General features: G+C 54.9%; 5 protein-coding genes across 9 annotated transcripts in view; 2 read left to right on the top strand and 3 right to left on the bottom strand.

Moving 5' to 3' along the window:
• Positions 1-816: 816 nt before the first annotated feature.
• On the top strand, positions 817-8,190 carry LOC127385303 (olfactory receptor 1086-like). The gene is made up of 4 exons (XM_051620949.1): positions 817-1,810; positions 7,182-7,362; positions 7,635-7,749; positions 8,128-8,190. Exons 1-4 carry the CDS (start codon positions 817-819, stop codon positions 8,188-8,190), a joined length of 1,353 nt encoding a protein of 450 aa, XP_051476909.1.
• Positions 8,191-9,077: 887 nt separating this feature from the next.
• Positions 9,078-15,451, bottom strand: LOC127385226 (olfactory receptor-like protein COR8). The gene is made up of 5 exons (XM_051620821.1): positions 14,294-15,451; positions 13,210-13,546; positions 12,852-13,009; positions 12,086-12,157; positions 9,078-11,397 (listed from the first exon to the last, which is right to left on the bottom strand). The coding sequence occupies exon 5, from the start codon at positions 11,385-11,387 to the stop codon at positions 10,434-10,436; it is 954 nt and encodes a 317-aa protein (XP_051476781.1). The 5' UTR covers positions 11,388-11,397; positions 12,086-12,157; positions 12,852-13,009; positions 13,210-13,546; positions 14,294-15,451; the 3' UTR covers positions 9,078-10,433.
• A 50-nt stretch (positions 15,452-15,501) lies between these two features.
• FEN1 (flap structure-specific endonuclease 1) lies at positions 15,502-18,790 on the bottom strand. Its single transcript, XM_051620817.1, is given in 3 exon segments — positions 15,502-17,268; positions 17,270-17,534; positions 18,771-18,790. Coding segments are annotated over 2 exon segments (1,140 nt in total). The 5' UTR covers position 17,534; positions 18,771-18,790; the 3' UTR covers positions 15,502-16,392.
• A 65-nt stretch (positions 18,791-18,855) lies between these two features.
• On the top strand, positions 18,856-20,223 carry TMEM258 (transmembrane protein 258). 2 transcript variants are annotated; one of them, XM_051620848.1, is made up of 4 exons: positions 18,856-18,924; positions 19,434-19,543; positions 19,648-19,823; positions 20,116-20,223. In XM_051620848.1, exons 1-3 carry the CDS (start codon positions 18,922-18,924, stop codon positions 19,772-19,774), a joined length of 240 nt encoding a protein of 79 aa, XP_051476808.1. In that variant the 5' UTR covers positions 18,856-18,921; the 3' UTR covers positions 19,775-19,823; positions 20,116-20,223. The 2 variants fall into 2 exon arrangements, with proteins under 2 accessions (XP_051476808.1, XP_051476807.1); XM_051620847.1 differs by having other exon boundaries at positions 19,648-20,223.
• A 1,105-nt stretch (positions 20,224-21,328) lies between these two features.
• Positions 21,329-26,751, bottom strand: part of MYRF (myelin regulatory factor) — a 57,316-nt gene continuing 51,893 nt past the window's right edge. For 3 of the 4 annotated variants that reach the window (XM_051620779.1, XM_051620780.1, XM_051620777.1), the window contains 5 exons: positions 26,605-26,692; positions 26,202-26,276; positions 25,974-26,076; positions 25,656-25,730; positions 21,329-25,415 (listed from right to left, as the gene is read on the bottom strand). In XM_051620779.1, coding sequence (XP_051476739.1) covers positions 25,329-25,415; positions 25,656-25,730; positions 25,974-26,076; positions 26,202-26,276; positions 26,605-26,692 — 428 coding nt within the window. In that variant the 3' untranslated portion in view covers positions 21,329-25,328. Of the gene's footprint in view, positions 25,416-25,655; positions 25,731-25,973; positions 26,077-26,201; positions 26,277-26,604; positions 26,693-26,751 lie in introns of those variants that run through there. The other variant, XM_051620781.1, reaches the window with a different exon arrangement.

The raw sequence follows: 26,751 nt of genomic DNA on the forward strand, positions 1-26,751 counted from the left end.
GCTCTTATTTCTGCATCATCCCACAGGAGGAAACATTAGTCAAAGGAAAGTTGTCTTTTAGAAGGGCAGGGAGTGATGGGATGAGGGGGAACAGTTACAAGCTGAAAAAGGGGAGATTTGGGTGAGATCTTGGGAAGAAATTGTTTGGTGTGAGGGCGGGGAGACCCTGGCCCAGGCTGCCCAGAGAAGCTGTGGCTGCCCCATCCCTGGCAGTGTTGAAGGGCAGGTTGGATGGGGCTTGGAGCAGCCTGGGCTGGTGGGAGGTGTCCCTGCCCATGCAGGGGGGGTTGCATCTAGATGGTCTTTGAGGTGCCCCCCAACCCAACCCAGTCTGTGAGTGTGATTTCACTGATGGTGAAAGAGTTCAAAAGATGAAAGACCTTGAAAAGCTCTTCCTGGGACAGAGGGAACAGATTTTGCCCCAAATGTTCTCACACCAGGAGCATTCAGAAGCTAATAATAATTACAATGAAAAGATAACAGATAATAAATGAAAGTATAATAATAATTTCCCTTTCCAGCAGTTATGGGGATAACCATGGACTTCCATGTTTGAGGAACCATGAGAAAGCCCCAGGATTTATTCCTGCTTTTTTCCTGGCATGGTATCTCCCTCCTTCCTCACCTTCAATTATCCACCCTATTCCAAGTGTGTTCTGGCCTCGGGAACTTTGAGGTTTTCATCTCTCAGGATTTACCTTCAATTCCCTTCAAGTCTGTCACTGCTGGACAGACAAGGCCTGTCGTTCTTCACCTCACTGGCAGCTGCTGGGGAGCCTTTCTGTTGGAGTCACAAGTTGGGGCTGAGCTGCTTGGATGGTCAACATGGTTGGAGATAACGACACGTCTGGGTCCGAGTTCATTCTCCTGGGCTTCACCAGGTGGGAAGAGCTGCAGGTGACATGCTTTGTCTTCTTCTTTGCCATCTACTTGGTCACTCTGGCAGGGAATCTGGGAGTAATTATGTTAATCAGGATCGATTCGTGCCTGCACACCCCCATGTACTTCTTCCTGAGCCACTTGTCTCTCCTGGACATCTGCTACTCCTCCACCATCATCCCTCAAGCCTTGCTGAACTTCTGGCTGGAGAAGCAGGTCGTTTCCTTCTCTGGGTGTGTCGCTCAGCTCTTCTCCTTTGCCACTTGTGCCACCACTGAGTGCTACGTGCTGGCTGCCATGGCCTACGACCGCTACGTGGCCATCTGCCACCCCCTGCTCTACTCCCTGGCCATGTCCCAGAGGCTTTGCCTTGGGCTGGTGGCTGGTGCCTACTCGGCTGGTGTCATCAGCTCCACCATCCACTCCGTTGCCATATTTCGCCTCCCGTTCTGCGGCTCCAGGAGGATCAACCACTTCTTCTGTGATGGACCACCGCTGCTGGCCCTCTCCTGCTCCGACACCCGTGCCAGCGAGCGGGCGGTTTCCGCCGTGGTGGGGTTCAACGTGCTGGCCACCACGGTCTTCATCCTCATCTCCTACCTCTCAGTCCTCTCCACCGTCCTGCGGACGCGCTCCGCCGCTGGCTTGCACAAAGCCTTCTCCACTTGTGCCTCTCACTTTGTCTCCATCACCTTGTACTCCAGCAGTGCCCTCTTCATGTACCTGCGCCCCGGCTCCAGGCACTCCTTGGAGCACGACAAGGTGGTGTCCACTCTCTACTCCGTGGCAGTCCCCATGCTGAACCCCCTCATCTACAGCCTAAGAAACACGGACATGAAGAAGGCCATGAGGAAAGCAAAAGGTAGAGTGCTCTCCTCCTTCTCCACCCACGGCTCCTGGCCAGCTGAAAGGAGAGGGCCATCCTTCCACGGTTAGATACGGCACCTTCAAGAAGAAGTGTCCAATATTTCACCTACAAGAAGCAGGGACAGGATGCACCTGGAAGCAAGACACCTGGAAAACACGTTTCTCCTTGGACCAAGTCTAGGTGCTGTGCTGGGAGGGGCTGGACTTTCCCCAGCTGTACCCTGAGAGTCACCGTGTATGGGCTGGAAAGTTCTGATTCAAACCAAATGGTGTTGAAAAATGACCTCAAATCAATATTATTTATTCTTTAGGTCTTACAAAAGAGTCATAACTTCATGTCAGGCTCCAGAGAGCTGAAGGGAGAAGAATGGAGGTGGTAGTGAAGTAGAGACTTTGGGGTTAAGGTAGTAGCTGGTGGTTTTGATTAAGGCTTAAATTTGCTAAAACTATATGATGTAGAAGAGTAGAATCTGTTCATGTCTGTTAGAAGCCCCGTGTTGGAACAGGATGTGTCTTGTCTGAGGGCCCAAAAGAAACAGGATTTAACTATAATCACGGATTCCGGGAATGAATTTGTACAATCCTGCCTATTTTTTTAGAAGTGTGATGCAAATAATTTTGTGGTGTTGCTGCAAAAGTCTTTTGGCCACGGCACGTGTGTTTGGAGGAGAGATCCCTGCGCTGCAACAAGGAACATCTGCTTGGTAGCTCCATGGGGTTGTGGAGTTTTCTTCCTCATGGCAGCAGTTCTGCCCCACCAACCAGGCAAGGTCTGATCTCTCATGGTTTATGGATGTCCTCTGGTGATGTTCCTGCTGTTGGGAGGATGTTAATGGAATTCTCCAGGAGTTTTAGGTCTAGACCATGAAGGGAATGAGGCTGTGGTGGTGTCTTGGCCATCCAAGAGCTCGTGGTCAATGGGGACAAGTGGCATTTGAGGCTCTGCTGTGCCATGGGTGTAACTCAGGGGCGTAAGGGACCAGAGTGCTGGTGGGAGGGAGGACTCTGTGGCTTCCTTTCCCCCGAGCAACCAAGGTCCTGGTGTTCTGGGGGTCACCTTGAGATGGAGATGGAGCAAGTGCAGCACAGAGGGACCTGGAGCTGGGTTTTCAAGCTCAGCAGTCCACCCTGCAGACACACAGCCCACCCAGGCTCCTTCCCTTAGTGGACTATTTGACTTTCCATGTGTTTTTAAAAACCCAGTCTTTGAAATAACAAAATAAACGTGTTTTTTGGCCCCAAAGGCGAGTGAAGGTTATTTTTCCCCCCTCTGTTATGCTGCTTTTCCCACTCTACAAGCCTTGATTTTAGCCCAAATGGGGAAGAAAGAAAGGGAAAACCAGAGGGAAATCCATTTCCACCCACCTCCAGCCCATCTCTAGGACTAACTGTCTGGTGCCTTCCAGCAGAAAACCAAACCTGCCTTAGAAACATCTAAAACCATCTTCAGCCTTCTGCATCTTGCTTCCCCACACGTCCAGAGCACCCTCTGTGTTCTGTGTCTGGGACCACCCTATCATTTAATGCTTGTCTTCTGGGTTTTATAACAGCTCTTCCTCCAGCAGCAGCTTTCAGGAGATGGTGGCACTCAGGATCCATCAGAACAAAACTGGTCAATCTTGAGTGAGTTCTTCTGGAGCTTCAGAGCAGCTGAGTGAGGCTTTGGAGCCCTCTCCAAGTGTGTGGACACCAGCAAAGCCCATGGAAATCAAGGTCTCAGCTGGAGAAGACTCCTCATGGCCCTGCTCTAAACCTCTCCTGCAGCTGCATTAGGTTTGGTTTCAGCTTCCTTCAACCCAACATCATCATCACCACCAACCAGATCTCCTGGTCAGTAGTAAAGGGATTTTAATTGTATTTAATTTTTTTCCAATGCAGAAGTTTCTGATAAATAAAAAGCAAATCACCCTGGACTCGTCCTGCTGCAGGAGCAGCTGGTGGCCTGGGCAGGGCCCTGCAAGGGTTTGGGGAGGTGGGGAATTGAGAAGGGCTTTTGTTGGGCAGGTCAAAACAATGCTCAGCTGAGGGAAGGTCCTGAGGGAGGGCAGCTTGCCCAGAGAGCTGAGGGAAGGCTTCCTGAGGGATAAAACCCGTCTCGAGCCAGCTGCTCCCGGCACCTCCTCTCCACCCACGGCTTCCACCTGCTGATGGGCTCTGGAGGAGCCACCAGCACCTCTCCTTCTCACTGGCAGGTAAGAAACTGTTTGCCCAGAGAAGCTGTGGCTGCCCCATCCCTGGCAGTGTTGAAGGGCAGGTTGGATGGGGCTTGGAGCAACCTGGGCTGGTGGGAGGTGTCCCTGCCCGTGCAGGGGGTTGGATCTAGATGATCTTCAAGGTCCCTCCAACCCAACCCATCCCGTGGCTGTATGATTCTAAGAAAGGGTTTAGAAGATTGCAGCCATGAACCCTCCTCATGCTGCACCTCCCGTGCCCTGGGAGGGTTTCTCAGTGCTGCTGGCACAAGAAGTCTCACCTCCTGCTCCATGAATCTTTCCCTTGTCCCTTCACCCCGACACATCTCCTGGGGCTTTGCTTCCCCTCCCGCTCAGCTCAGTTCTCTCTCTCGGGCTGTTTCTCTGCTTCATGCTGCAAAAAACACCTTCATCTTCACTAACTCCTGAGAAAGCTTCACCAGACCCTTCTCCTGGCAGCTTGACTTGGCTGAAGAAGCCACCAGGAGCAGATTCCTTGATCCCTTCCATGGCACAGACGTGGGGCTTTTTCATTTCTGCATTCAAATGATTAATTGGCAAACCTGAAAAATTAAATACCATATGGAGCCTAATTAGAGCCTAATTAATGCTTCTGTTGGGTTGGTCTGGCTGAAGCTTCCTGGTTTCTGCTGAGATGAGAAGACAACACAGCAGAAAAGCAGCTTCTCCATGAAGTCCTGCAGCACAGGGTCTTGCTCACAGGTGTCTCCATCTGGACTTGGCAAGGTCTCCAACACTTGCGTTATTGTCAATCATTTATTTCACCTCTAAAAATTCTTGTTATTTAAAGAATTCCTTGATATTTCCATCTGTTGGATGCTTAATATTTAAATATTATTTCTAATATGTTCTTGAAGCTGTTTAAGGTACCTTTGTCTTCTCCAGGGCTTTGGGGTCATCTATGAGCAGGTCCCCACAGGTTGCTTCAATGAGATGGAAACGGGCACCTCCAGGACACGATCCACTCAATCCCAGGGATGGAACTGCTGAGGGAAAACCAGGTGTGAAGGCTACCTGGTGTCCAGATGGAGCTACAACCACCTCTCCATTTCCAAGCAGTGTTGGGTGAGAAGATCTAAGGTTAGTAGAGTCAAATGGTGGCACTGGGACCTAAAAACCCTCTGACCCCCTTCCACATTCCCACGTGTTTTTTGTACATTCAGCCTATTTTGGGGGATCAGAGGCTGCTTCAGAGCTGGGATGTCCTGGTGCAACTGTATCTTAAGGAAGTCCCATCCATGCTCTTCAAGAGCCTGATCCCATCTAAAACTGACCAAGGGACATTTTAGGTGTGATGTGGACATCTGTAGAGATCCTCCACCACAGAATTCGTAGATTCATGGAGTGGTTTGGGTTGGAAGGGATCTTAAAGATCATCTAACTCCAACCCCCCTGCATGGGCAGGGACACCTCCCACCAGCCCAGGCTGCTCCAAGCCCCATCCAACCTGCCCTTCAACACTGCCAGGGATGGGGCAGCCACAGCTTCCCTGGGCAACCTGGGCCAGGGTCTCACCACCCTCAGAGCAAAGAATTTATCTCTTTTAATTTGTTTTGATTTTAATTTAATTTAATTTTACTTTGATTTCTTTTATTCTGAACTCGTCTGCAGAGGGGCTGGGAGATGGTGGGAATGTCCAAGCTGAAGCTTCCCACAGTTTGGTTTGGATATTGGGGTTGGTCATGGTCAGCTCACCCAACCCCAGCCACGTGCTGCTGGAGACAGTGTCCTAGAATCCTGGAATGCCAGGCTGGAAGGGACCTCAAGGATCATCTGGTCCAACCTCTCCAGGTGCTACCAGACTTGAGTCCCCGTGTCACTGCCCCAGCCCTACTCAGAACCTGCAGGGGTGAGGTTTTTTTCCTTCAAAACCAGCAACACGGAGGGAAAACCCCGGCCCAGACCCACCTCATCTCAGGTGCTGGGGTTTATTGCCCCATGAAAAGGCTGCACCCGAGATGAGGAGGCCACAGCCGAGCCCTGAGCTGCTCTGCAGAGACACCAACAAGGAGAGAAATAAGCCTTAAACTGCCCAGAAATCAGGGAGAATTGGAACCTTCTCTGGTTTCCACCTTTTGGGATGTGTTTATTGGGCTTCTTAGGTTTTTTTTTTTAATGCTGGATTAAACGTGTTGATGTTTCTTAGGGCATCAATGGGTAGAAATACAGACAATATATAGAAACATATACATTATAGATAAAAATATGCACCCAGTGTATGTGTATATAGACCATAAAAATATAGATACACAATATATAAAAATATATACACAGTATAAGTATATATAAACAATATATTTAAATATACATAATAAATACAAATATAGGCAATTTAAGTATATAAAGATACAATATATTAATATATACACACTTTATAAAATATATTAATGTATGTAGAATATATTATTAATATCTGTATTGCTATAGATGTATTAATATATTGATACATTAATATATAAAATATATGCTATATATTAAAAGATGTGTACAACATCTATGGATATATATACAATATATAGATATATACACACACTGTATATAAAAATATATACACAAAATATAGTAATAGATAGACTAGATATAAAAATAACCTGCCCTTGTAAATAAATAGACAATATTTATCAATTTATATACTGTATGAGTAAATAAATACACAATATAAGAATACATCCACACACTAAAAGTATATATACACAACATATATGTAAGAATATATGCTCAATATATAAAGTATAGGCAATATGAGTATATGTATGCACCAGATATATGTGCATATGGAGATGATATTTAAATAGATATGCATTTATATCTATGCACACAATATGTGTGTGTATATATATATAAATAGGAGATAATATTTAAATATGTTTGCATTTATATATATGCACACAATATGTGTATATATAAATAGGAGATAATATTTAAATATGTTTGCATTTATATATATGCACACAATATGCATATATATAAATAGGAGATACTATTTAAATAGATATGCATTTATATATATGCACACAGTATGTATATATATATATAAATAGGAGATAATATTTAAATATGTTTGCATTTATATATATGCACACAATATGTATATGTATAAGTACACACCATATGTGAATAGGCAGGTATAAAAGTGGGTGGGCTGAGCCCTGAGGCTCCCCCAGCATTTCCCCCCTCCGGGCTTTGCTTCCCCGTTCCCTCTCATTCCCGCGCAATTTCCAGGCAGGATGGACGTGGAAAACCTCACTGCCCTGCCCGGCTTCATCCTCTTGGGCTTCTCCGACTCCCCGCGGCTCCAAGCCACCCTCTTCCCCGCCTTCCTCTCCCTCTACCTCCTCACGGCGCTGGGGAACCTGGCCATGATCCTGCTGGTCCGGGCCGAGCCCCAGCTCCACACCCCCATGTACTTCTTCCTCACCCCCTTGTCCTTCATCGACCTCTGCCTTTCCTCCGCCGTCGTCCCGAAGGCTCTGCAGACCCTCCTGCTGGGGGGGCAGCCACATCTCCTTCCTGGGCTGCTTTGCCCTGGCGTCCTACGGCTGCATCCTCCGCACCATCATGAAGATCCCCCTGGCCAGGGGGAGGTGGAAGGCCTTCTCCACCTGCGCTTCCCACCTGGCTGCCATCACCGTCTTCTACGGGTCCGGGGCTGCTGGTCTATGTCTGACCCCGCAGCAGGGACGGGGCCAAGCTGGTTGCAGCCTGCTACATCGTCCTGACCCCCGCTCTCAACCCCCTCATCTACAGCCTGAGGAACAAGGAGGTGAAGAGGGCCCTGAGGAAGGTCTGGGTGAGAAAGCTGGTGCCGCATCTGCCCAGGCTTTGAGAAGGCATCTGCAGCTCCACCGGACTTTGGAGGTAAGGAAGGAATATGTGTTTTCAGTCATTATTGAGCTGCTTCCAAGCAAGGAGCTCAAGACGTGGCTGCTCCATCCCTGGACGTGTTGAAGGGCAGGTTGGATGGAGCTCGGAGCAAGCTGTTCTAGTGGGAGGTGTCCCTGTCCATGCAGGGGGCTTGGAACTGGATGGTCGTTAAGGTTCCTCCAGCCCAAACCCCTCTGAGAGTCTCTGATGCAGTGACCCAGCAGCACCCTGAGCTCCTGCCTGAGGAGACACAGTGATGTGCTTGGTGGAAGCCCAATCTTGGCTTCCACCATGGACTTAACAGGTCCATGCTCTGCGTGGCAAATTCACCCAGTTCTCACTCTTCCGCATCTCATCGCATGGCTGAGGTGGAAGGTGCTCGAAAGAAGACAGTAGACAAAGGGTTGTTTGGTTGGTTTTTTTTTTTTAATATTTAATTGAGACATAACTTCTCTGCTTACTGGAGGATACAATTTCTGGCAGAACGTGTGGTTTGTACCTTCACCAAGTGGGAACATTTAATGGTTTAAAATCATCAGCTTTGGAAACCGTGGTGGCCCTGCAGCAACTGCCATGACTAAAGAAGGAACAGAATGGCAACCAGTGAAAACCAGCTTCAAGCTGGTGAGAAGTGAAACGCTGGGAAGCTTTTAATAAAGTTTCTGATGTTTGCTTGGGTTTGTTTTTTTTTTTCCTTTTTCCATGAAGAGGAGGAGCAGTTGGACAATTTCTCCAAGAGCTGGAGAACGTGACACCTGAACGTCACGTCCCTGGCAGTGTGGAAGGGCAGGTTGGATGGGGCTTGGAGCAGCCTGGGCTGGTGGGAGGTGTCCCTGCCCATGCAGGGGGTTGGGACTGGATGATCTTTAAGGTTCTTCCAACCCAAACTCTTCCACCATTCTGTGATCCTGTAACTCCTAAGGAGGGACCATAATTGCCATGGCCAGCATCAGCTGGGGCCTCCACCCACACCCTCTGCCCAGGGCTTGGAGCATTGTTTAAGCTCAGCCCTGGGTTTTTGGCCACTTTCAGAGCTGTGATTGGTCTGGTTCTGGTCCACTCTTCACCTTTCCTGGGTTGAACCCAGCCCTCGGGTTCCTCTGGGCTCTCAATGGGAGCTGCTGCTCTGTTTGGGAGCTGCTGCTCTGTTTGGGACCGTGCCCTGCCTTGTGGCCACCTTCAGCTCCCAGTTTGCCCACCTTTAGGGGTTTCCTGGTCCTTGCTGCCCCCTGAGCCATGGTTCACACAATGGTGTGAACAACTCTTGAGTTGAGACAAGACCCTCTTGTGTCCAAGCTGAGGTCAGAGGAAGCTCTTATGAAAGGTGCTACAAAGACCCCCCCACCCTTTTTTCTCTCTCTCAAGAAAATGCCCCCTGCTCAGCTCCAGGTGGGGTTTATTTGACTCCCAATGACCACAAGGTAGACTCTGAATTCCAAGCTAAAAACCAAGTTGGGATTACTGGTATCACAGGACAGTGGGTGGGCTTGGGTCATGGCTTCTGAGGGCAGCTGGAAGAAATCGTGCTGGGAGGAGTCACCTGCTATTTTAGCTCTGAAAAAGGGACACCCCCATGTCAGGACCAGCTCAGGTGCAGCCAAGTGACATCAAGGGACAGACCACCCCTCTCTTCTCTCTGTGGAGACCTGGCATCCCAGCTCTTCTCTCTGGAGGTCTCTAACAGGTTGCACTCTGTTGTCTTTGCTTTGGAGAGCTTGAGATCCTGCAGGATCCCTTGGGGAAGAGTCAGCTGGAAGGAATCATTATTTACAACCACCCAGAACAAGAAAACAAGGAGGAAAAAAAACCAAACCACCCCGCTTCTCCAGATGTAGTCACATTCAGTCACGTTCATCTTGTCAAGAAGGAGAAATTCCTCTCCCAGGTGCTGGTGTTTCTCCTCCAGAAGCAGGTGGGAGGTGCAGATCCAATGAAGCCCATTTCTCTCCTGGAAAAACAAGGTTTTTGGGCTGAGTTAGACATCTGGCAGCTGGAGGAACCAAGGGGTTGGGTGGGATCAATCCATGGGGGAGGCTGCAGCTGAGGGTGGTCAGCACAGACACGGCTCCACAACCTCCAGGCCATGATGTTCTGGTCACTTGAGGATTCAGCATCTTCACCACAGCTCCTTGCCCTCAACCCTGCCACCTCTTTCCTCCCTTTCCCTCCTTTCCCTGGCACATCCCCTTGGAAGCAAAGGAGATGATATTTTCCCTTGTAGTTAGCCCAAGGTGAGGTGGTGTTGCTTTTTTGCTCTACCTCCCCCAAAGCCTCAATTCCTCCTGGAACTCCCCTCTGGATGAACCACTGCTGGGATCAGTGCAAATTCTCCAGCTAAGCTGAAGAGGGAATTTCCTCATGAGCTTCTTTTTATCGCCTGCTCTGAGATGACATCAATTCACGGGGAAAATACACCTCAAAGATGAGGAGGAAAAGCTTCTCCGTGACACCAGGATGGGTGGGAATGTTGAGTCTCCCCAGGTTCTAAAGCAAGGATGGAATTTGCTGTTCCTGCCTCTGTAGATGTCTTTGGTCCCTCTCCCCTCCAGTTGACCCGGGACTGTTTAAAAAGGAGTTTCCTCATTGGCTTGGGGTCCTTTTGGCCAGCAGTCAGCTCACATTAAGGTTCTTTGCTGTGCTTTTCCTAAGAGCCTCCTTGACCTCCTTGTTCCTCAAGCTGTAGATGAGAGGGTTGAGCATGGGGACCACCAGGGTGTAGAAGATGGCGGTGACTTTCTCCACCTCCAGGGAGTACCTCGAGGCTGGTTGGATGTGGCTCAGGCAGGCGGGCGCGTAGAACAGGGTCACGGTCAGGAGGTGGGAGGCACAGGTGGAGAAGGCTTTGTGCCTTCCTGCTGGGGTCCTGATCCTCAGGACGGAGAAGAGGATGCAGACGTAGGAGGTGACGACGATGAAGAGCACGGCCATGGAGATGGTCCCGTTGAGGGCCACAAGCAGGAGCTGATTGAAGCTGCTGTTGGAGCAGGAGAGTTTCAGCAGAGGGTTTGTGTCACAGAAGTAATGGTTGATGACGTTGGGTCCACAAAAAGGCAAGGGCAGCAAGCAGCAGGTTTGGATGAGGGAGTTGAGAAGCCCTCCCAGGTACGACCCAGCCACCAGCTGCAGACAGAGCCTCCTGGGCATGGCCAGGGAGTAGAGCAGGGGTTTGCAGATGGCCACGTAGCGGTCGTAGGCCATGGCAGCCAGCAGGAAGCACTCGGTGGTGGCCAACGCCAGGAAAAGGAAGTGCTGGGCAAAGCAGGCCGAGCTGGAGATGGTTTTCTCTGCCACCCAGAAGTCAACAAGCAGCTTCGGAGAGAAGACAGAGGAGTAGCAGAGATCTACAAGGGACAGGTTGCAGAGGAAGAAGTACATGGCGGTGTGTAGGCGGGGGGTTGTCCTGATCAGCGTGATCAGGCTGAGGTTGCCCATCAGGGTGAGGAGATAAACCATGAAGAAGATGACAAAGAGAGGGGTCTGCAGCTTGGGCTCGCTGGTCAGGCCAAGGAGGACGAAGCGGGTCACCACGGTGTGGTTGCCTGGGGCCATGTCACCTGGGGCCATCCCAGCAGCCCTGTTGGAAGGAGGAAAACCACAGGAGTGAAGCAGGGCAGAGCACGGGCACAGCTGCTTGGAATATTTAGTGAAAGCACAAAGCTTTGATCCTCCAGGTGACATCCAACCATGCTTGGGCCCTCAGCACATCCTCCCAGCCAGAGCGACTCACCCCAAACCTGCCAGAAAGTGCATTTTGGTCTCACCCTCTTCAATCACAGGGCTGAGCTGTGGGTTTGGGTTTTTTTAAATAGGTTTATCTTTTTTAATAGGTTTATCTTTAACAAACAAACCAACCACCAAAAAGAATCACAGGAAAAAAAACCCAAACCCAAGAGAGTGAATGATCTGAAAACTGGAGAAGGGGGTGAAGAACCTGCCATCCTGTCCCCTTGTTTCCTCAGGAGGCAGGAAAGGGGAATAGTTTCATTTTCCCCAGGAGGAGACCAAGCACACATAGGTCACAGTGACCCTGGGGACCCCAGCTCCACCAGCCCTGCTGGGTCCCCACCTGCCCACCCCAGGGGCTCCAGGGACACAAACTCCCATCCCACAGCCCCCCTCCTCACCAGGCTGCCACTTTTCCCTCTCCAACCTTGCTCACCTTCCAGCACAGAGGGAAATATCCCCCTCCCCACCCCCCCAGTGCTGCAAATCCCAACAAAACAAGGTTTTCGTGACACTCACTTTAATCACCTCTTATTTACCTTTTTCTCCACTTCCATGTGGCTCTTCCCAGCTGTCAGACTAAGACATTCACTCTACCCGACGTGTTTTTTCTGGGAGAAAGAATCCAAGAGGTGAGAAGTGGGGGGGGATAAAAAATTCAAAGTCCCTTCTCAGAAGGCTCTGGGAAGCAGAAGAAATCCCAGCACCTTTGTTTTCCAACCACACAGCACCTTGGGCAGAGGGTTTGGTTTTTTTTTTTTCCCAATCCAGCCCTTCCCAGGGAGAGCTGCTCATGGAAAAGGAGCCCAACAGGATGGCAGGAATCCTCCCCAGGCCTGGAGGATCTGCTTCTGGTGGCATTAGTGGTGCTGGTGTTAATTAGCAAGGAGGTGAGCAGGAGGAAGGGAGTGGGAATCTTTGTTGAGGGTGGGAAGTGCAAGGGGGGAAAAGCTGGTGGTGAAAAGAAGAGGAAGGAGAAGGGGTGGGTGGTGGGACCTGAGGTGAAGAGCAGGGAAAGGGCAGGTTGGATGGGGCTTGGAGAAACCTGGGCTGGTGGGAGGTGTCCCTGCCCGTGCAGGGGGGTTGGGACTGGGTGATCTTTAAGGTCCCTCCAACCCAAACCATTCTATGAAAGAGGGGCTCAGCCTCAGCTACAGGGAGCAACCCCCAGGGGTAAAACCTCTTCCCCACAGATCATCCCTGTCATTCCCCTCTGGCAGCACGGGGAGACATTCCACAACACCAAGACTGCTCAACAGTCTCCTGGCCTTCAAAACCTTTTGGAGAAGCATGGCAAGGACCTACCAGAACAGAGCACACTCCTCTGGAGCAGGGAAGGAGCCGAGCAGGCCTGGCTGAACCCGACATTTCATCATCATCCTTGGTTTCCATGGTGCCCACCTCACAGCTGAGGTTTATCACTGTCCTTTTTCTGCTCCAAAACCAGATCCTTACTTAAAATTCTGTAACAGGCAGAGTTTTCACTTCACAAATGTCCACCAGGTCCCAACACACCAGGAACAGCTGGTAGGATAGTCCTGGGCATGGGCTGCTTGTCCCTGCTTTCCCTTCCACTCCCTGGATATTTTTCCCCACAACCCTCCAACATCCTCATGCTCCAAAATCCATCCCCCCAAACCTCCTGCTGGGACCAAGCTCTCACCTCCTGCAGCTGAGGAATCATCTCTCAGCACGGGCAGAAAGTTGCTCCAGGCTCTGCAGCATCATTTTACTCTTCCTCAAGGATTCTTGAAGGTCTCCTCATGGTCTGAGCCCTGGGCAACACTCCCAGGCTCCGGGTGTGTCACAAAGTCCTGCTCTTGTCTTGGTTTATCTGTGTTGAGGGCAGAAGAGCAGCTTTTCAAATGGTTTCTGGGGTCTTCTCACAAGAAGATCTGTCACCATCTGGTGACAGATAGCAGAGAAAGCCTGGAGATACCACCTAGGAATTCAGGCATGGAAGAGGAGTTCGGGTCCATCTCACTAATGGGCTTTTCTTGCTGTGAAACAGGAAATTTGCAAGGTTGAGGGTTGTGGGGGTCATCTTGGGTTAGATTTGAGGGTTTGGGGGGTTCATCTTGGGTTAAATTTGAGGGGTTTTTGGGAGGGTTCATCTTGGGTTAGATTTGAAGATTGAGGGGTTCATCTTGGGTTAGATTTGAGGGTTTGGGGGGTTCATCTTAGGTTAGATTTGAAAGCTTTGAGGGGGTTCATCTTGGGTTAGATCTGCAGGTTTTGGGGGGGTTTGTCTTGGGTTAGATTTCAGGGTTTTGGGGGGGTTGTCTTGGGTTAGATTTTAAGGTTTTGGGGGATTCATCTTTGGTTAGATCTGAAGGCTTTGAGGGTTCATCTTGGGTTAGATTTGAGGGTTTTGGGGGGGGGTCATCTTGGGTTAGATTTGAAGATTGAGGGGATCATCTTGGGTTAGATTTGAGGGTTTTGGGGGGGTCATCTTGGGTTAGATTTGAAGATTGAGGGGATCATCTTGGGTTAGACTTGAGGGTTTGGGGGGTTCATCTTGGGTTAGATCTGCAGGTTTTGGGGGGGTTTGTCTTGGGTTAGATTTGAGGGTTTTGGGGAGGTTTATCTTGGATTAGATTTGAAGTTTTTGGGAGACTCATCTTGGGTTAGATTTGAGGGGTTTGGGGGATTCATCTTGGGTTAGATTTGAGGGGTTTTGGGGGTTCATCTTGGGTTAGATTTGAAGGCTGCACTTCCCACCCTGCTTTCAGCACATCCAGACCCACCTTCCTGGGACTTGAGCCCCTGGTCCTAAGGCAGACAGAAGCAGGATCCGTTTTCCTCCATGTTTCCAGTCCTTCTGATGCCACAGGAAGAAGGAGGTGACACTTCACAGATGGGACCCTCAGAAATGAGACCCAACGTGGTGACTCTGGCCTTTTGAGCAGAGGGGACAACAAGGATGTCCCCATGGCCTCAGGGGGTGGGGACACAGCTCCAGGGTTTATTTACTTCCTTGGCCCTTGGGGAGAAATCCCTGAAGTCAATCTGAGCTGAGCCAAGAGCAGCAGAGGGACCATTAGAGACTCTCAGAGGAGTCTGGGAGCAGTTTGGGAGAAGTTTGGAAGAAGTTTGGAAGAAGCAGCAGCAGCTTGGAAGGAGGAGAAGCCTGGAAGAGGAGAGAGAGCCTGGAAGAAGTAAGATTGGGAGAAGTCTGGATGAAGACAAGGAAGTCTGGGGGGGGGAGGAAAAGTTTTTGGGGAGGGAGAAGTTTTGGGGGAGAAGTTTGGAGGAGAAATGTAGGAGGCAGAAGAAGTCTGGTCTGAGGCCCAGGGGAGGGCACCAAAGGACTCAACACCCCCTGCTGAGGCTGCTGGGGAGGGGCTCCCTGTGCTCAGCCTCAGGCAGAAGCCACCCCAGGGGGATCCCAGGGCTTGGGATTGAGTCCCACGGGGATCCCAGGGCTTGGGACTGAGTCCCAGGGGGATCCTGGGAGTGACAAAATGTCTGAACCAGCAGGTGCCTTAAAAACTCCTGGAAAAACTGGCCCTGGGCTACTTCTCCCTTCAGGAAAGACACAGCAGGGCCAGGGGTTTTGGAAGCTGCTCCCACTGAGCAGGTTTTTCCAGCTGGAGGCAGAGCCTGGACTGGGGGCTGAGAGGAGCCTTGTTCAGTCTATAAACACGTGGAAAGGCTGGATAAAAACTCACCCTTTGTGCCCACCTTAAAATCCAATTTTTCCCTGCAGCACTTGGCTTGAAGGTCGGAGTTATTTTAGGAAAATCACTGGAATTCCTCTCAAGAACAAGCCCAGCTTCTTCTTTTATAACTCACCAGCAGGTTGATCCACAGATCTTCGACTCCTCCAAGCACCCAAAAGATCAAACTCCCTTCTCCTCTGGTTCTTGTCACTCCTGGATTTCCCACCAAAACTGGGACCTTTCCCACCTCTGCAGCCTCAACTCACCTCTCCAGAGACTGAGAAACATTTGGGTTTTGGTGGATAAGTTTTATTCTGAACACAAACCCCAGCCCAGGGCTTTGACAAGGACTATGCAAAACACAGAATGAAATAAAACAAGGGGGGAAAAATAAAAGAATAGAGGCACTATCTATTTTTAATTCTTAGGCTGGGCCCTGTCCCTGCCTGTACAACATGGAAGGGGGATGGATCAGGGAGTGAAGAGGTTTCTGTTCTAGGTTTTATGGTGGTTTTGTGTCTTATTTTTTCAACCATGAGCCAAAAGCCAGCAGGAAAACTCAAGCCTGGAGAGCTGCAATCTCAGCTCGTCCTCAGCAGGAAGAGTGGGCCAAAACTTCCCTGGAATTGGGAGTTTGGTGACTCCAATAAAGGGAAAGGAGAAATGATCCCTAGACCTTGTTAAAGGGAGTGTTTCTCTCCTTATTTCCAGTCCTTCCCAACCCCAGCCTTGCCTTCCACTCCCCTCTCCCCAGTTTCTCCCTCAGCCCCTGCTCCTTCCACCTCTTTTTGGATGGATGATCAGGCAGAAATCTCTCTTCCCACCTCACTCCCCAGGGATTGAACTTTTTCTTTCTGGAACCACAGGAGGTGTTTGTGATCAGTGCCTCCTCCCTCTCCCTCCCCAGCCCAGGTATCACCTCTGCTCCCCGTGGCCTCCTCCTCAGAATTTTAAATGGATAAACGCTGTCCCTTGGACACGACTCCCTGGGACCCTCCGGGGTGTTTCAGCTCTCTGCTCTCCTCCCAAGCCCTGGGAAGACACGGGGCTGCTCCACTAAGCCCTTCAGCAGCACCTTTCCTAGCACTAACACACAGGACAGAAAAGCAACTCTTTGTTATTAGCCTAAAATTGTGGGTTGAGCAGGAAAACCAGCGGCGGGAGCCGGTGGTCGGCCTCTCCGGCTACTTCCCCTTCTTGGCTTTGGAGTTGGTGGTCTTGGCTTTCTTCTTGGCTGAGCCCTTGGTCTCGGGTTCCTTGCGTTTGGCCGAGGTGATGGAGCCTGTCACCTTGAAGAAGTCATCCAGCCTGCCCTGGGTGCTGCCCTGCCTGCTCTTGCTCAGCCTCTTCACCCCGTTGCGGATCCGCTCCTCGTTGAACTGCTTCTCCCCGCAGAGGAACTCCACCAGCTGCTCCTCCTTGGGCTCCGTCCACTTCAGCTCCACGGCCTCGGGGTCCACCACGTCAGGCTCCAGGAAGAGCTTCTGGGCCTCCTTGTGCAGCCAGTTCTCGGGCAGAGGGTACTTCTTGGTGTCAATCTGCTGGATGATCCTCTCGATGGACTTGTGCTCGCGGATCAGCTCCACGGCGCGCTTGGGCCCGATGCCGCGGATGCTCTCGCAGTAGTCGCAGCCCAGCAGGATGCACAGGTCCACAAACTGCTCCCAGCTCAGCTCCAGGTCCTGCAGAATCCTGCTCAGGTGGAACTCCTGGATGGGCAGCTTCTTGGTCTCGCTGGCTGTCAGGTGCCTCATCAGGACAGGGCTGCCAAAGGTCAGGCAATCCATGTCCTCCGTGGCAGCCGCGTAGACCTTCCCGGCCTTCACCAAGGTGGCACAACTGGCTTCAGCCTCCCCGGGTGCCTCCACGTAGGGGATCCCCATCAGGGTCAGCAGCTTCTTGCACTCGTCGGTGTGTTGCTGGGTCACCTTGACCAACCTCTTGCTGTACTTCTCGACGTTGCTCTCCTCCCCAGCCTCCTGAGCCTCCTGCAGGTGCTTCTCGGCCTCCGCCCGGCGCTCCGTCCTCCTGGCCAGCTCCCCCGACTTCAGCTGGGGGGGGTTTCCCATCGAAGACGTAGACGGGCTTGATGCCGCTCTCCACCATGCGGACGGTGCGGTAGAACATGCCCATCAGGTGGCTGGTGGTGTCCCCATCCTGGCTCTGCAGGACCTCGGCCCCCTGCCGCACCGCGATCAGGAACTGGTAGATGCTCATGGAGGCGTCGATGGCCACTCTCCTCCCAAAGTAAGCCTTGATGTCCTGCTCCCGGATGGCTCCCGGGGCCACCTCTGCAATCAGCTTGGCCAGGCCGTGGATCCCCATCCTGGGTGGGGGGGGGGGGTTGGGGAACAGGAAAAGGGGGGTGGGCGGAGTTGTCAGGGTTAGGAAGGAACCTCTGGGATCACCCGGCCCGACCCTCGAGGCAAACAAAACCCCACCAAGCCCCAGAGGCTCGGCACCAGCTCTCGGATCCCCCCAGGGATGAGGTCCCAGCAGCCCCTTCAGTGCAGATATTCCTCCTGATATCCAGCCTAAACCTCCCCTGCTGCAACTTCATAGAAGGGTTTGGGTGGGAAGGGACCTTCAAGCCCACCCAGTCCCACCCCCCTGCATGGGCAGGGACACCTCCCCCCAGCCCAGGCTGCTCCCAGCCCCATCCAACCTGCCCTGCAACCCTCCAGGCCATTTCCTCTGCTCCTGCTGTTATTTACCTGGGAGAAGCAGCCAACACCCCCCTCCTCAGCCCAGCCTCCCCAGCACCACCAGCCAGCCCCTATCACCCCTCTACCTCCTGTCACCTTTCCTGCCCTTGCCCACCCCAGACCTTCAATAACCCCCTTTCTATAAGCCCCCCCCAGCCCGACACTCCCACGCCAGGCCCGACATCACCCCTCCCTCACCACAACCACCTCGTTCCCCCCGCCCCGCAGGCACAGCCCTGGCCCTGCCTGAGCCCCCGTTATCCCCTCAGCCCCTCAAGGCGCCATCACCCTCTCCTGGGCCCCCCTCAGCCGCCAGTACCCCCCAACCCCCCCCCCCCTCGCAGCCCTCCCAGCTGCCATCATCTCCTCCCTCCGCTTCTCCAGCCCTCACTACCCCAATCATGGGCCTCCCCCAGCCCCCCCTGTCGCCCCCCAGTCCCCCCTGTCGCCCCCCCAGCCCCTCCTGTCGCCCCCCCAGCCCCCCCTGTCGCCCCCCCGGCCCCTCCTGCCGCCTCCCAGCCCCTCCTGTCGCCCCCCCAGCCCCTCCTGTCGCCCCCCAGCCTCTCCTGTCGCCCCCCCAGCCCCTCCTGTCGCCCCCTCAGCCCCCCCTGTCGCCTCCCAGCCCCTTCTGTCGCCTCCCGAGCCCCCCCTATCTTTCCCCCGGCTCCTCCTGTCCCCCCCCGACCCCCCCTGTCCCTCCCCAGCCCCCCTTATCTCCCCCCCGGCCCCCCTTGTCGCCTCCCCGGCCCCCCTTTTCTCCCTCCCGGCCCCCCCTATCTCCCCCCCGGCTCCTCCCGCCGCCCCCCCAGCCCCCCCAGTCTCCCCCCGTCACCCCCAGCCCCCCCGGCCGCCATTACCCGCCGCTCCCGCGCGCCGCCGGCCGCCCCAGCCAATAGGAAGCAGCTCCCGCTCGCCCCGCCCACCTATCCCGGCATCCTCCGCTCCCGCTCTCCCTTCCCCTTCCGGCGGGGACCGAGGCGCGACGTGTCGGAGCGGGAACCGGGCGCTATGGTGAGGGCGGGGGGCGACCGGGGGGGCTGGGGAGGTGACCCGAGGGGCCGGGGAGCGACCCGAGGGGCTGAGGGGGCGACCGGAGGGGCCGAGGGGCTACCCGAGGGGCTGCGGGGGGGCCGGGGGGCGACCCGAGGGGGCGACCGGAGGGGCCGGGGGGCGACCGGGGGGGCTGGGGAGGTGACCCGAGGGGCCGGGGGGGTAACCCGAGGGGCTGGGGAGTGACCTGAGGGGCCGGGGGGGCGACCCGAGGGGCCGGGGGGGCGACCTGAGGGTCCGGGGAGGTGACCTGAGGGGCCGGGGGGGTGACCCGAGGGGCTGGGGAATGACCCGAGGGTCCGGGGAGGTGACCTGAGGGTCCGGGGAGGTGACCCGAGGGGCCGGGGAGGTGACCCGAGGGGCCGGGGAGGTGACCCGAGGGGCCGGGGAGGTGACCCGAGGGGCCGGGGGGGTGACCCGAGGGGCCGGGGGCCGGTCCCCGCCGCCCACCGTGTCCGTGTCCCCCTCAGGAGCTGGAGGCCATGAGCAGATACACCAGCCCGGTGAACCCCGCCGTCTTCCCGCACCTGACGGTGGTGCTGCTGGCCATCGGCATGTTCTTCACCGCCTGGTTCTTCGTGTATCCCCGAGGAGAAGGGGCTGGGGAGCCAGGGCGGGGGGCGCGGGACGGGGCACCCTCACCTCCCTCCGCCTCCGTTCTGGCCTTAACCCCCCGGGCCGCAGCTACGAGGTGACGTCCACCAAATACACCCGGGACATCTACAAGGAGCTGCTGATCTCGCTGGTGGCCTCGCTCTTCATGGGCTTCGGCGTCCTCTTCCTGCTGCTGTGGGTCGGGATCTACGTCTGAGGCCCGGGCGGGGGGAGCAGCGGCACCGCCCCCGGGGCCCGCCCTGCCTGTAAGCGCCGGGGGGCGGGGGGAGCCCGGGCGACGGAGCTTGACCGGAGGGGGTGGACTTAAAAGACACGGGGGTGTCCGAAGCCGCAGCCCTCGGGGTTAAGGGCGTCCCAGCTGCTCTGAGCTCGGGGAACTCAGCTGGAGAGTGTCCTGCGGGCTGGGCTGGTGCTCACCCCCCCGGGGGACAGTGAGGGGTTGTCTGTGCTGGGTGTTGTCCTTTCCTCTGTGGCTTTAACCACCTCCCCCGGGGAAGGTTTTCTCACCTCCCTCTCTCATCTCTCCTTTGATTCCAGGTGGGAAACCTCACGGGAGCTCTTTTTATATATTTCTTTTCTACTGCACTGCCCTTGAGTGCCCTCTGCCCAGCCAACCCCACCTGAATAAACCTGCCTCCATCCTGCCTTTGGACTCCTGCTTTGTCTTTTAGCTCCTTTTATTCCCACCTGGCTTTTCCAAAACATTCCAATGCCAGCAGGAGGTCCATGTCCCTTGGGATGGGCCCTGAGTTGAGCACAGGTCCCCATGGCAGAGGAGGTGGTTTATGGGCTGCCTGGCTCCAGTTTTAAATCTAGCCCAGCTTCCAAAGCAGTTGGCTGGCAGGATCAACCCCCAGGTGATTACAGACTTAAAGCCCTGATTCCCTGCTTGGGAAGGAGGCTCTTCCTTTGGGGATGCTCCTGGATCTGGCCCTGAGCAACCAGAGCTCTTTTTTTTTTTATACCTGTTTTTAAAGGCTGGCACAGAGCAGGGAGCAGCCACGGGCTGGAACCTTGGGGTGGGCTTGGTTGGAAAAGCCCTTCAAGATCCCTAAGTCCACCTGTTCCCCCAGCCCTGCCCAGGCCACCCCTGCCCCGTGTCCCTCAGCACCATCTCCAGGGCTTGGAAACCCCCCCAGGGATGGGGACTCCCCCCCTGCCCTGGGCAGCCTGGGCCAGGCCCTGACAGCCCTTTGGGGGAAGGAATTGTTCCCCAGATCCAACCTCAGCCTCCCCTGGTGCATCTTGAGGCCAGTTCCTCTTGTCCCATCCCTTGTTCCTGGGGAGCAGAGCCCGACCCCCCTGGCTCCAACCTCCTCTCAGGAGCTGCAGAGCCAGCAGGTCTCCCCTCAGCCTCCTTGGCTCCAGGCTGGACACCCCCAGCTCCCTCAGCTGCTCCTCACAAGTTCTCCAGCCCCTTCTCCTCCTGCTCCAGCCCCTTCCCCAGCTCCCTTGCCCTTCCCTGGCCACCTTCCAGCCCCTCCATGTCCTTCTTGTCATGGGGGGGCCCAGAACTGACCCCAGGATCTGCCCCAGCAGTGCCCAGCACAGGGGGACAGTCACTCGTATGAACCCCAGGAGATCCTGGAGAGCTCTGAACCCAGAACTTCCCAAGATTCCAGGTGTGGAAACACCACAGGGGCTCCTCCCTCTTGTTGGAAGCAATTTTATCACGACTGAAGGAAAAAAACCCAAGCAACCAAGAAGCCCCTCAGCTCCCAGGCAGGGAGGGAAGCAGCAGGAGCCATCCTGGGGTACAAAGCAGTAGTGAGAGATTTATTTATAGGGGCACGTGGAAACCTCCAGCCTCACACAAAAGTCTAAAGAAGCCAAACAAAACCAAAAAAGAAAACAAAACCAGGTGTGTGACGGGGGAAGAAGGGGCAGGGGGGGGGGAAGGAATCCAGAGACTCAAGCCTCCAATTCTGCAAAATATAAATATCACTCAGAAAGGGAGGAGGGAAAACCAGCCTTGTTTCCCCAGGAAGGATCAGGAAGGAACCTGCTAAGAAGGGAACTCTACAAACTTGCTGGCAATAATATACAGGGATTAAAGCTGTGGCAGCAAACGTTGAAACCAAACTAATTAGTGCTTTTTGTTTTGTTTTTTCTTTTTTTTTTTTTTTTTTAAATCTTTTCTGTGTGTTTCTTTCCTTCCCTGCCCCTGGCAGGGCTGGCTCAGGCTCTGCTGCCAGGCTTTCAGCTCAGGACAGAACCTTTGGGACTTTGCTTTAGAAACAAACTCCAAAACCAGCCCAGCTCTGGCAAGGGGGTCTCCTTCCCAAGCTGCTCTTCCTTCCTGCCAAACCCAGAGAGCTGGAACATCTCATTTCCAGCAGGGAAAAGAAGGGGTGGGTGGTTTATTTTTTGGGGAAACAAAAAGGGTTTCGTTTCCCTTCTCCCACCCCAAACTGGAGGCACCAGCTCAGAGCTCCCTCATCTCCTGTAGGATCCAGCTGATTGTGAGCTCCTGGGACTGATTTGGGATGGGGAACACCTCTGCTTTTCGGGGGGGGGTGGTCTCCACAAACAGCCCTTTCCATGGGCTTGGAATATTTACACCCCCCCTTGGAGGCTCCTCTCTGCATTGCTGGTGGGACTGGTGCCAGAGTTTGGATAGAAAGAGGTACTATTGGGATATAAAAAGCTAAAAAAACCCCAAACCCCACACAAGCAACCCTGGGAGCTGAATCCTTCTCTTCCTGGGACACCAGGCAGTGCTGGCAGCTCTGCTGCCATCCAGCTGGAGGGCAGGCTTGGGCCCTTCAGGTCCTGCCCCATCCCATTCCCTCAGTCCTTGCCCACCAGTTTTGGAGGCACAGACACACATGGGACACCAGCCTTGGGAGACAAGTCCAGCCATGGGACACCAGCCTTCCCACCCCCTGGGAAACGGACAACAGGCACTAGGAGCTGTCCCTGGAGCCCTCAGGAACTCAGTGGTGCCCCACAAGCCCCCTGGTGAAGGATCGTGGGGACACATCCAGGAGCCTCCCCCTCTTCCCAGGCCACCCCTGCCAGCTCCTTTCTGGGGCTTGATCTGAGGACAAGGGGGAAGGGGTTAAAACTGGGAGAGGGGAAGATTTAGGTTGGACATTCTTCACTAGGAGGGTGGTGAGACACTGGAACAGGTTGTCCAGATGGCATGTCCCATCCCTGGAAGTGCTGAAGGGCAGGTTGGATGGGGCTTGGAGCAACCTGGGCTGCTGGGAGGTGTCCCTGCCCATGCAGGGGGTGGGACTAGATGATCCTTAAGGTCCTTTCCAGCCCAAACCATTCCAGAATCCCTCCCCTCCAGGAGCAGCTGGGTCAGATGGACCTGTGGGTCATGGCAGAGGGGGTTTGGGGGGGGTGGCCTTTGCAGGTAGGTGCCCTCACCCCACCCCAGGCTGCCTCTTCAGGGGCTAAAGGAGCACACCAACTCCACCCCAGGAGGGAGAGCAGCTCCCTCTTGGCTGAGGAGACAGGGCAGGGCACGAGGCAATGCTCACCTGAACTGGGACCTCGGCCACTGATTGCCAAGGGGAGAAGAAAAGCTGCCAAGAGAAGTATCTTCCTGGTTGAAGGCCAAATAAAAACTCCCGGGGTCAATGGAGGGAAAGAGTGACCTCACCAGAGGAGCTGCTTTGGAGGGTTTCCTTCCCAATTTAGGCAGAGGTGGAGCTGAGCTGCTTCTGATGGGTCCTCCCTCGGCTTTGGGACCTCTGGGTTTTTAGGGCAGTCACCTGGTGTCCCTCCTGCGTGGCTGCCCAGCCTTCCCTGCTGCTTCCTGCCTGTCCCAGCTTCAGGGAAAGGTTCGTAGCTGGAAAAATCCTGCCTGGGGAAGTGTCTGCTGCCCAGAGGTGTCTGCTGGGGATGAAACCTGACCTAGAAACCACCCTCCAAATCAAGATCCAGGTCCTTGGGTGACAAGAGACACCAACCTCGAAGGCTGGTGTGTGGAGCTGCAGGGTGGTGGCTGCTGGGGACAAGCCCAGGAGGTTGTGAGAGGGGTGACAGGAGATGAAACTGGTGCCCAGATGGGGAGGAAGGCTGGGTGGGTCCCACGAGGTGCTGACAGGAATTTCTCTCTCTAAAAAACAATAAATGTCTTTGCAGCTGGTTTTCTCTGGAGCAGCAGAGAAGCTCCTCAGTGCTGGTCCCTGGCTGCCTCTGGCCACCAAATGCAGGCAGATCCAGCTGCAGTTCCCCCAAAACCAGCTGGAACCAGGTCCCCTGCCTCCAGTGGAGGGGACAAGAGGAGCTCCTGGGGGCAGCTCTCCGGGCTGCCGAGCGGATTGTCCCCAGCACTGGCTGCTCCTTCCTTGGAGAAACAGGGCTTGGCTGCGAGGCCCTGCTGGTGGCTCAGCCCCCAGGGCCACCGAGGTCTCCTGGTTCAGCAGGAGGTGCTGGAGGAGGAGGAGGAGGAAGGGGAGGAAGAGGAGACACGGTGCTGGTCAAGCAGCCCGAGGTGTCCCAGCACGGCTGCAGCACCCGAGCCCCATGGAGCTCAGCAGGGGCCCCCTCTGTGGTTTCCCCTGCCAGAAGCAGGGGGAGCTCAGGAGGGACAGGAGGAGGAGACCCCGTTTTCAGACAGCTTCCACAAGAGGAAAGGAAAGGAAACCTCAGCAGTTCAGCAAGTTAAGAACTTGTAACAGTTGAACACCCCGCAGGCTGCCAGCAGAGCCGGGCCCCGGGAGCCCAGCCTGCCAGCCCCCCTGGTGGGGCAGGGGCTCCGAGATCCGGGAGCTGGTGGCTGCAGTGAAGCCACCTCAGGTGTCCCCAGCACCTCAGCCTTGCTCTGCAGGGCACAGCGGGCTTGGCCAGCCGTGTCTCTTCTGCACATCTGGCCAGAGGTGGCTGCCTGGACGCCACGCATGCGGCCAGGTGCTGCTGCCAAAAGAATCGGGTCCCTCACCCTCCGTGCAGGTGGCTCAGGGAGGGGTTTCTCCCCTGGCAAGTGTCCCCAGGAGTGGCTGGGCCTGGGCAGCAGCTTCAGGGAGCTGCTGGAGTTGATCCATCCGGACCTGGACAGGGTGAAAGTCAGAATGCAGCGAGGAGGGGGACAGATGGTGAAGCTGGACCTTCTCCTGTTGTCCACAGGGTCCGTCGGCAGGTCCTGGGGTCTCCGGGGGGGGTTCTGTGGGGGTGGCCCTGGGCCAAGTAGAAGGAACAGCAACTCCAGTGTACGACTTCCAGTACGTCCAGTCACAGGCTTCTTTTCCAGGCCAAACTCCAGCTTTTTTTTTTTTTTTTCTGCTCCTGGAAAGGGGCTCCAGTGCTGAGCAATTCCAGTGTTGTGAAGAAGTGACGTGGGACCACCAGGCCAGAGCAGGATGGACCTCCTATCATCCACACTCTGGGCTGTGGCAGACCCGTTCAGTCCAGTGTAATGCTTTCAAAAATCCAGTGTTGGCAGGGGAGGGAGAAGCACTGGAGCACACAAGTGTCCCCAGAAGGGAAGGAGAGAGATACTGGGGATGGTGGGAATCGCTGCAAGGTCCAGGGGTTGGAACCCCATGATCCTAAATGTCTTTTCCAGCCATGGAGATCCCAGGGGGCTGGTGGTGCTTCTGTGGCTTAGGTCCTGTGTGTGTCCTGGGCTTCAGCCCCTGCCTCACCAGCCACAACCAAACCAGCTCCAGGCCCCACGTGGGAGATGGGGACGAGGTGGGGCTGGGGGATAGTGGAGGAGGGTCTGCAGGAGTGTCCCCAGTGTCACCAGTTCCCCCCTCCTCTGTCCAACCAGAGGGCACTGGCACTGCCAGGACTCACTCACAGAGCCAGAAGAACTGAAAATAATAGTCAGTGAAAAGGTGTCCCCTCTGCTCAGGAGTGGAGCTGCAGTTGGCTCGGCCCTGTGGGAGAGGAGAAGAGGAGCTTACAGGCAGGTCCAAGGTGAGGAATTCTGCTGGAATGATGTGCTGGGACAGAGAAGAATCATCCCCCCACCACCCAGGTAACTGTGGAAGGCAAGAGCCACGATGGAGAGGGCCTTGGAGGCCTCTCAGAGCCACGTGGCTGCTGAACCTGCCATGGTCCCATCCTTCTGCTCAGCCCTGGGCAAGAGGGAAGCTGAAGTAGCTGCTGGTACTCACAGGCTGTGCCACTCTGAAGTGGTAGGTGAACTCCTGGAAAGACATCATCACCAGAGGCCAACGGTGTGTGGTTTCCTGGGGGAGAAAACAGGAGAGCTGGGATGAGATGGGGGCTGAGCAGCAGGGGATGTTCTACCCAGGCCAGGCTGGTAAGGAACCACACAACCCTGGGCTGTGGAGGTGAGGAGGAACCTCTCCAGGGTCAGCAGTGGAGAGGGGTGAGGAGGAACCTCTCCAGGGCCAGCAGTGGAGCTGCTGCAGTCCCTTCTGGAGGGCTGGGTGCTGTGCTGTGGCTCTGGTGAGCTGTCCCCTCCCTACCTGTGTGTCTGTGGCATCAGTGGAGCTGTTGGTGCTCACAGGTTCCTGGCAGGGATCGCTGGAGACAAGGCCACAGAGGGAGATGGACACAGCAGAGGAGGAGCTGGGGAGAACACACATGGTAAGTCCCTGGAAGGGAGCTGGCAGGAGGCACCATGGCCACATGGCACCATATCCAGGAGCTTCAGGGGTACCAAGACAGCGGGGAGATGAGTCCTGTCCACTCACTTCATCTCCAGGGTGAGGTTGGTGTTCACTGCAGTCAGCTGGCTGACGGGGATGCGGAAGGAGAAGTTTCCAGGCCTGGGGACACAGAGAGAACATGAAACCTCACCACAGCGCTGCCAACGGGGCTGAGACGGTTGGGACAGGACCCAGAGTCCCTGTCGGGCTGAGACTTCAGAGGAGAGGGCTTCCCAGGCTAGTTCCCAACTCAGCACCACGTGCAGTTTCCTCCGAGGGAAGGACTCGGAGCCCCGGCTCCTCTGCCCAAAGAAGCTGCAGGAGTTGCAGTTGGGGTGATGGTGCAAATGGGTCCAAGGCTCCAGGAACCTGCCCATCTGCTGTTCCTCAGGAGCTCCCAGGGTGCTGGTGGCCCTGGAGCCCCCCTGGGCAGCCCTGGCTCACTTACCTGCAGGCGCCGGGGGCCGCGCAGTGTCGGGACACGATGGGCAGGTTGGTCTCCAGGATCCGGATGGAAAGCAGCTCTGGGCCAGGACCTGGGGTGGGAACAGGGGGCTGCTCAGGAACAGGGAAGGGAGGGTGGCCTGGGGACCCC

The sequence above is a fragment of the Apus apus genome, chromosome 5 (assembly GCF_020740795.1).
Source record: "Apus apus isolate bApuApu2 chromosome 5, bApuApu2.pri.cur, whole genome shotgun sequence".
In the NCBI taxonomy this organism is placed as follows: Eukaryota; Metazoa; Chordata; class Aves; order Apodiformes; family Apodidae; genus Apus; species Apus apus.

Coding starts and splice junctions, on each gene's coding strand:
- LOC127385303 (XM_051620949.1), top strand. CDS start 817: ATGGTCAACATGGTTGGAGATAACGACACGTCTGGGTCCGAGTTCATT. Junction 7,363..7,634: donor CCCCAGCTCCACACCCCCAT/GTACTTCTTCCT, acceptor CTGACCCCGCAG/CAGGGACGGGGCCAAGCTGG. Junction 7,750..8,127: donor GGGCCCTGAGGAAGGTCTGG/GTGAGAAAGCTG, acceptor TGGACTTAACAG/GTCCATGCTCTGCGTGGCAA.
- LOC127385226 (XM_051620821.1), bottom strand. CDS start 11,387: ATGGCCCCAGGTGACATGGCCCCAGGCAACCACACCGTGGTGACCCGC.
- TMEM258 (XM_051620847.1), top strand. Junction 19,544..19,647: donor TTCACCGCCTGGTTCTTCGT/GTATCCCCGAGG, acceptor CCCGGGCCGCAG/CTACGAGGTGACGTCCACCA.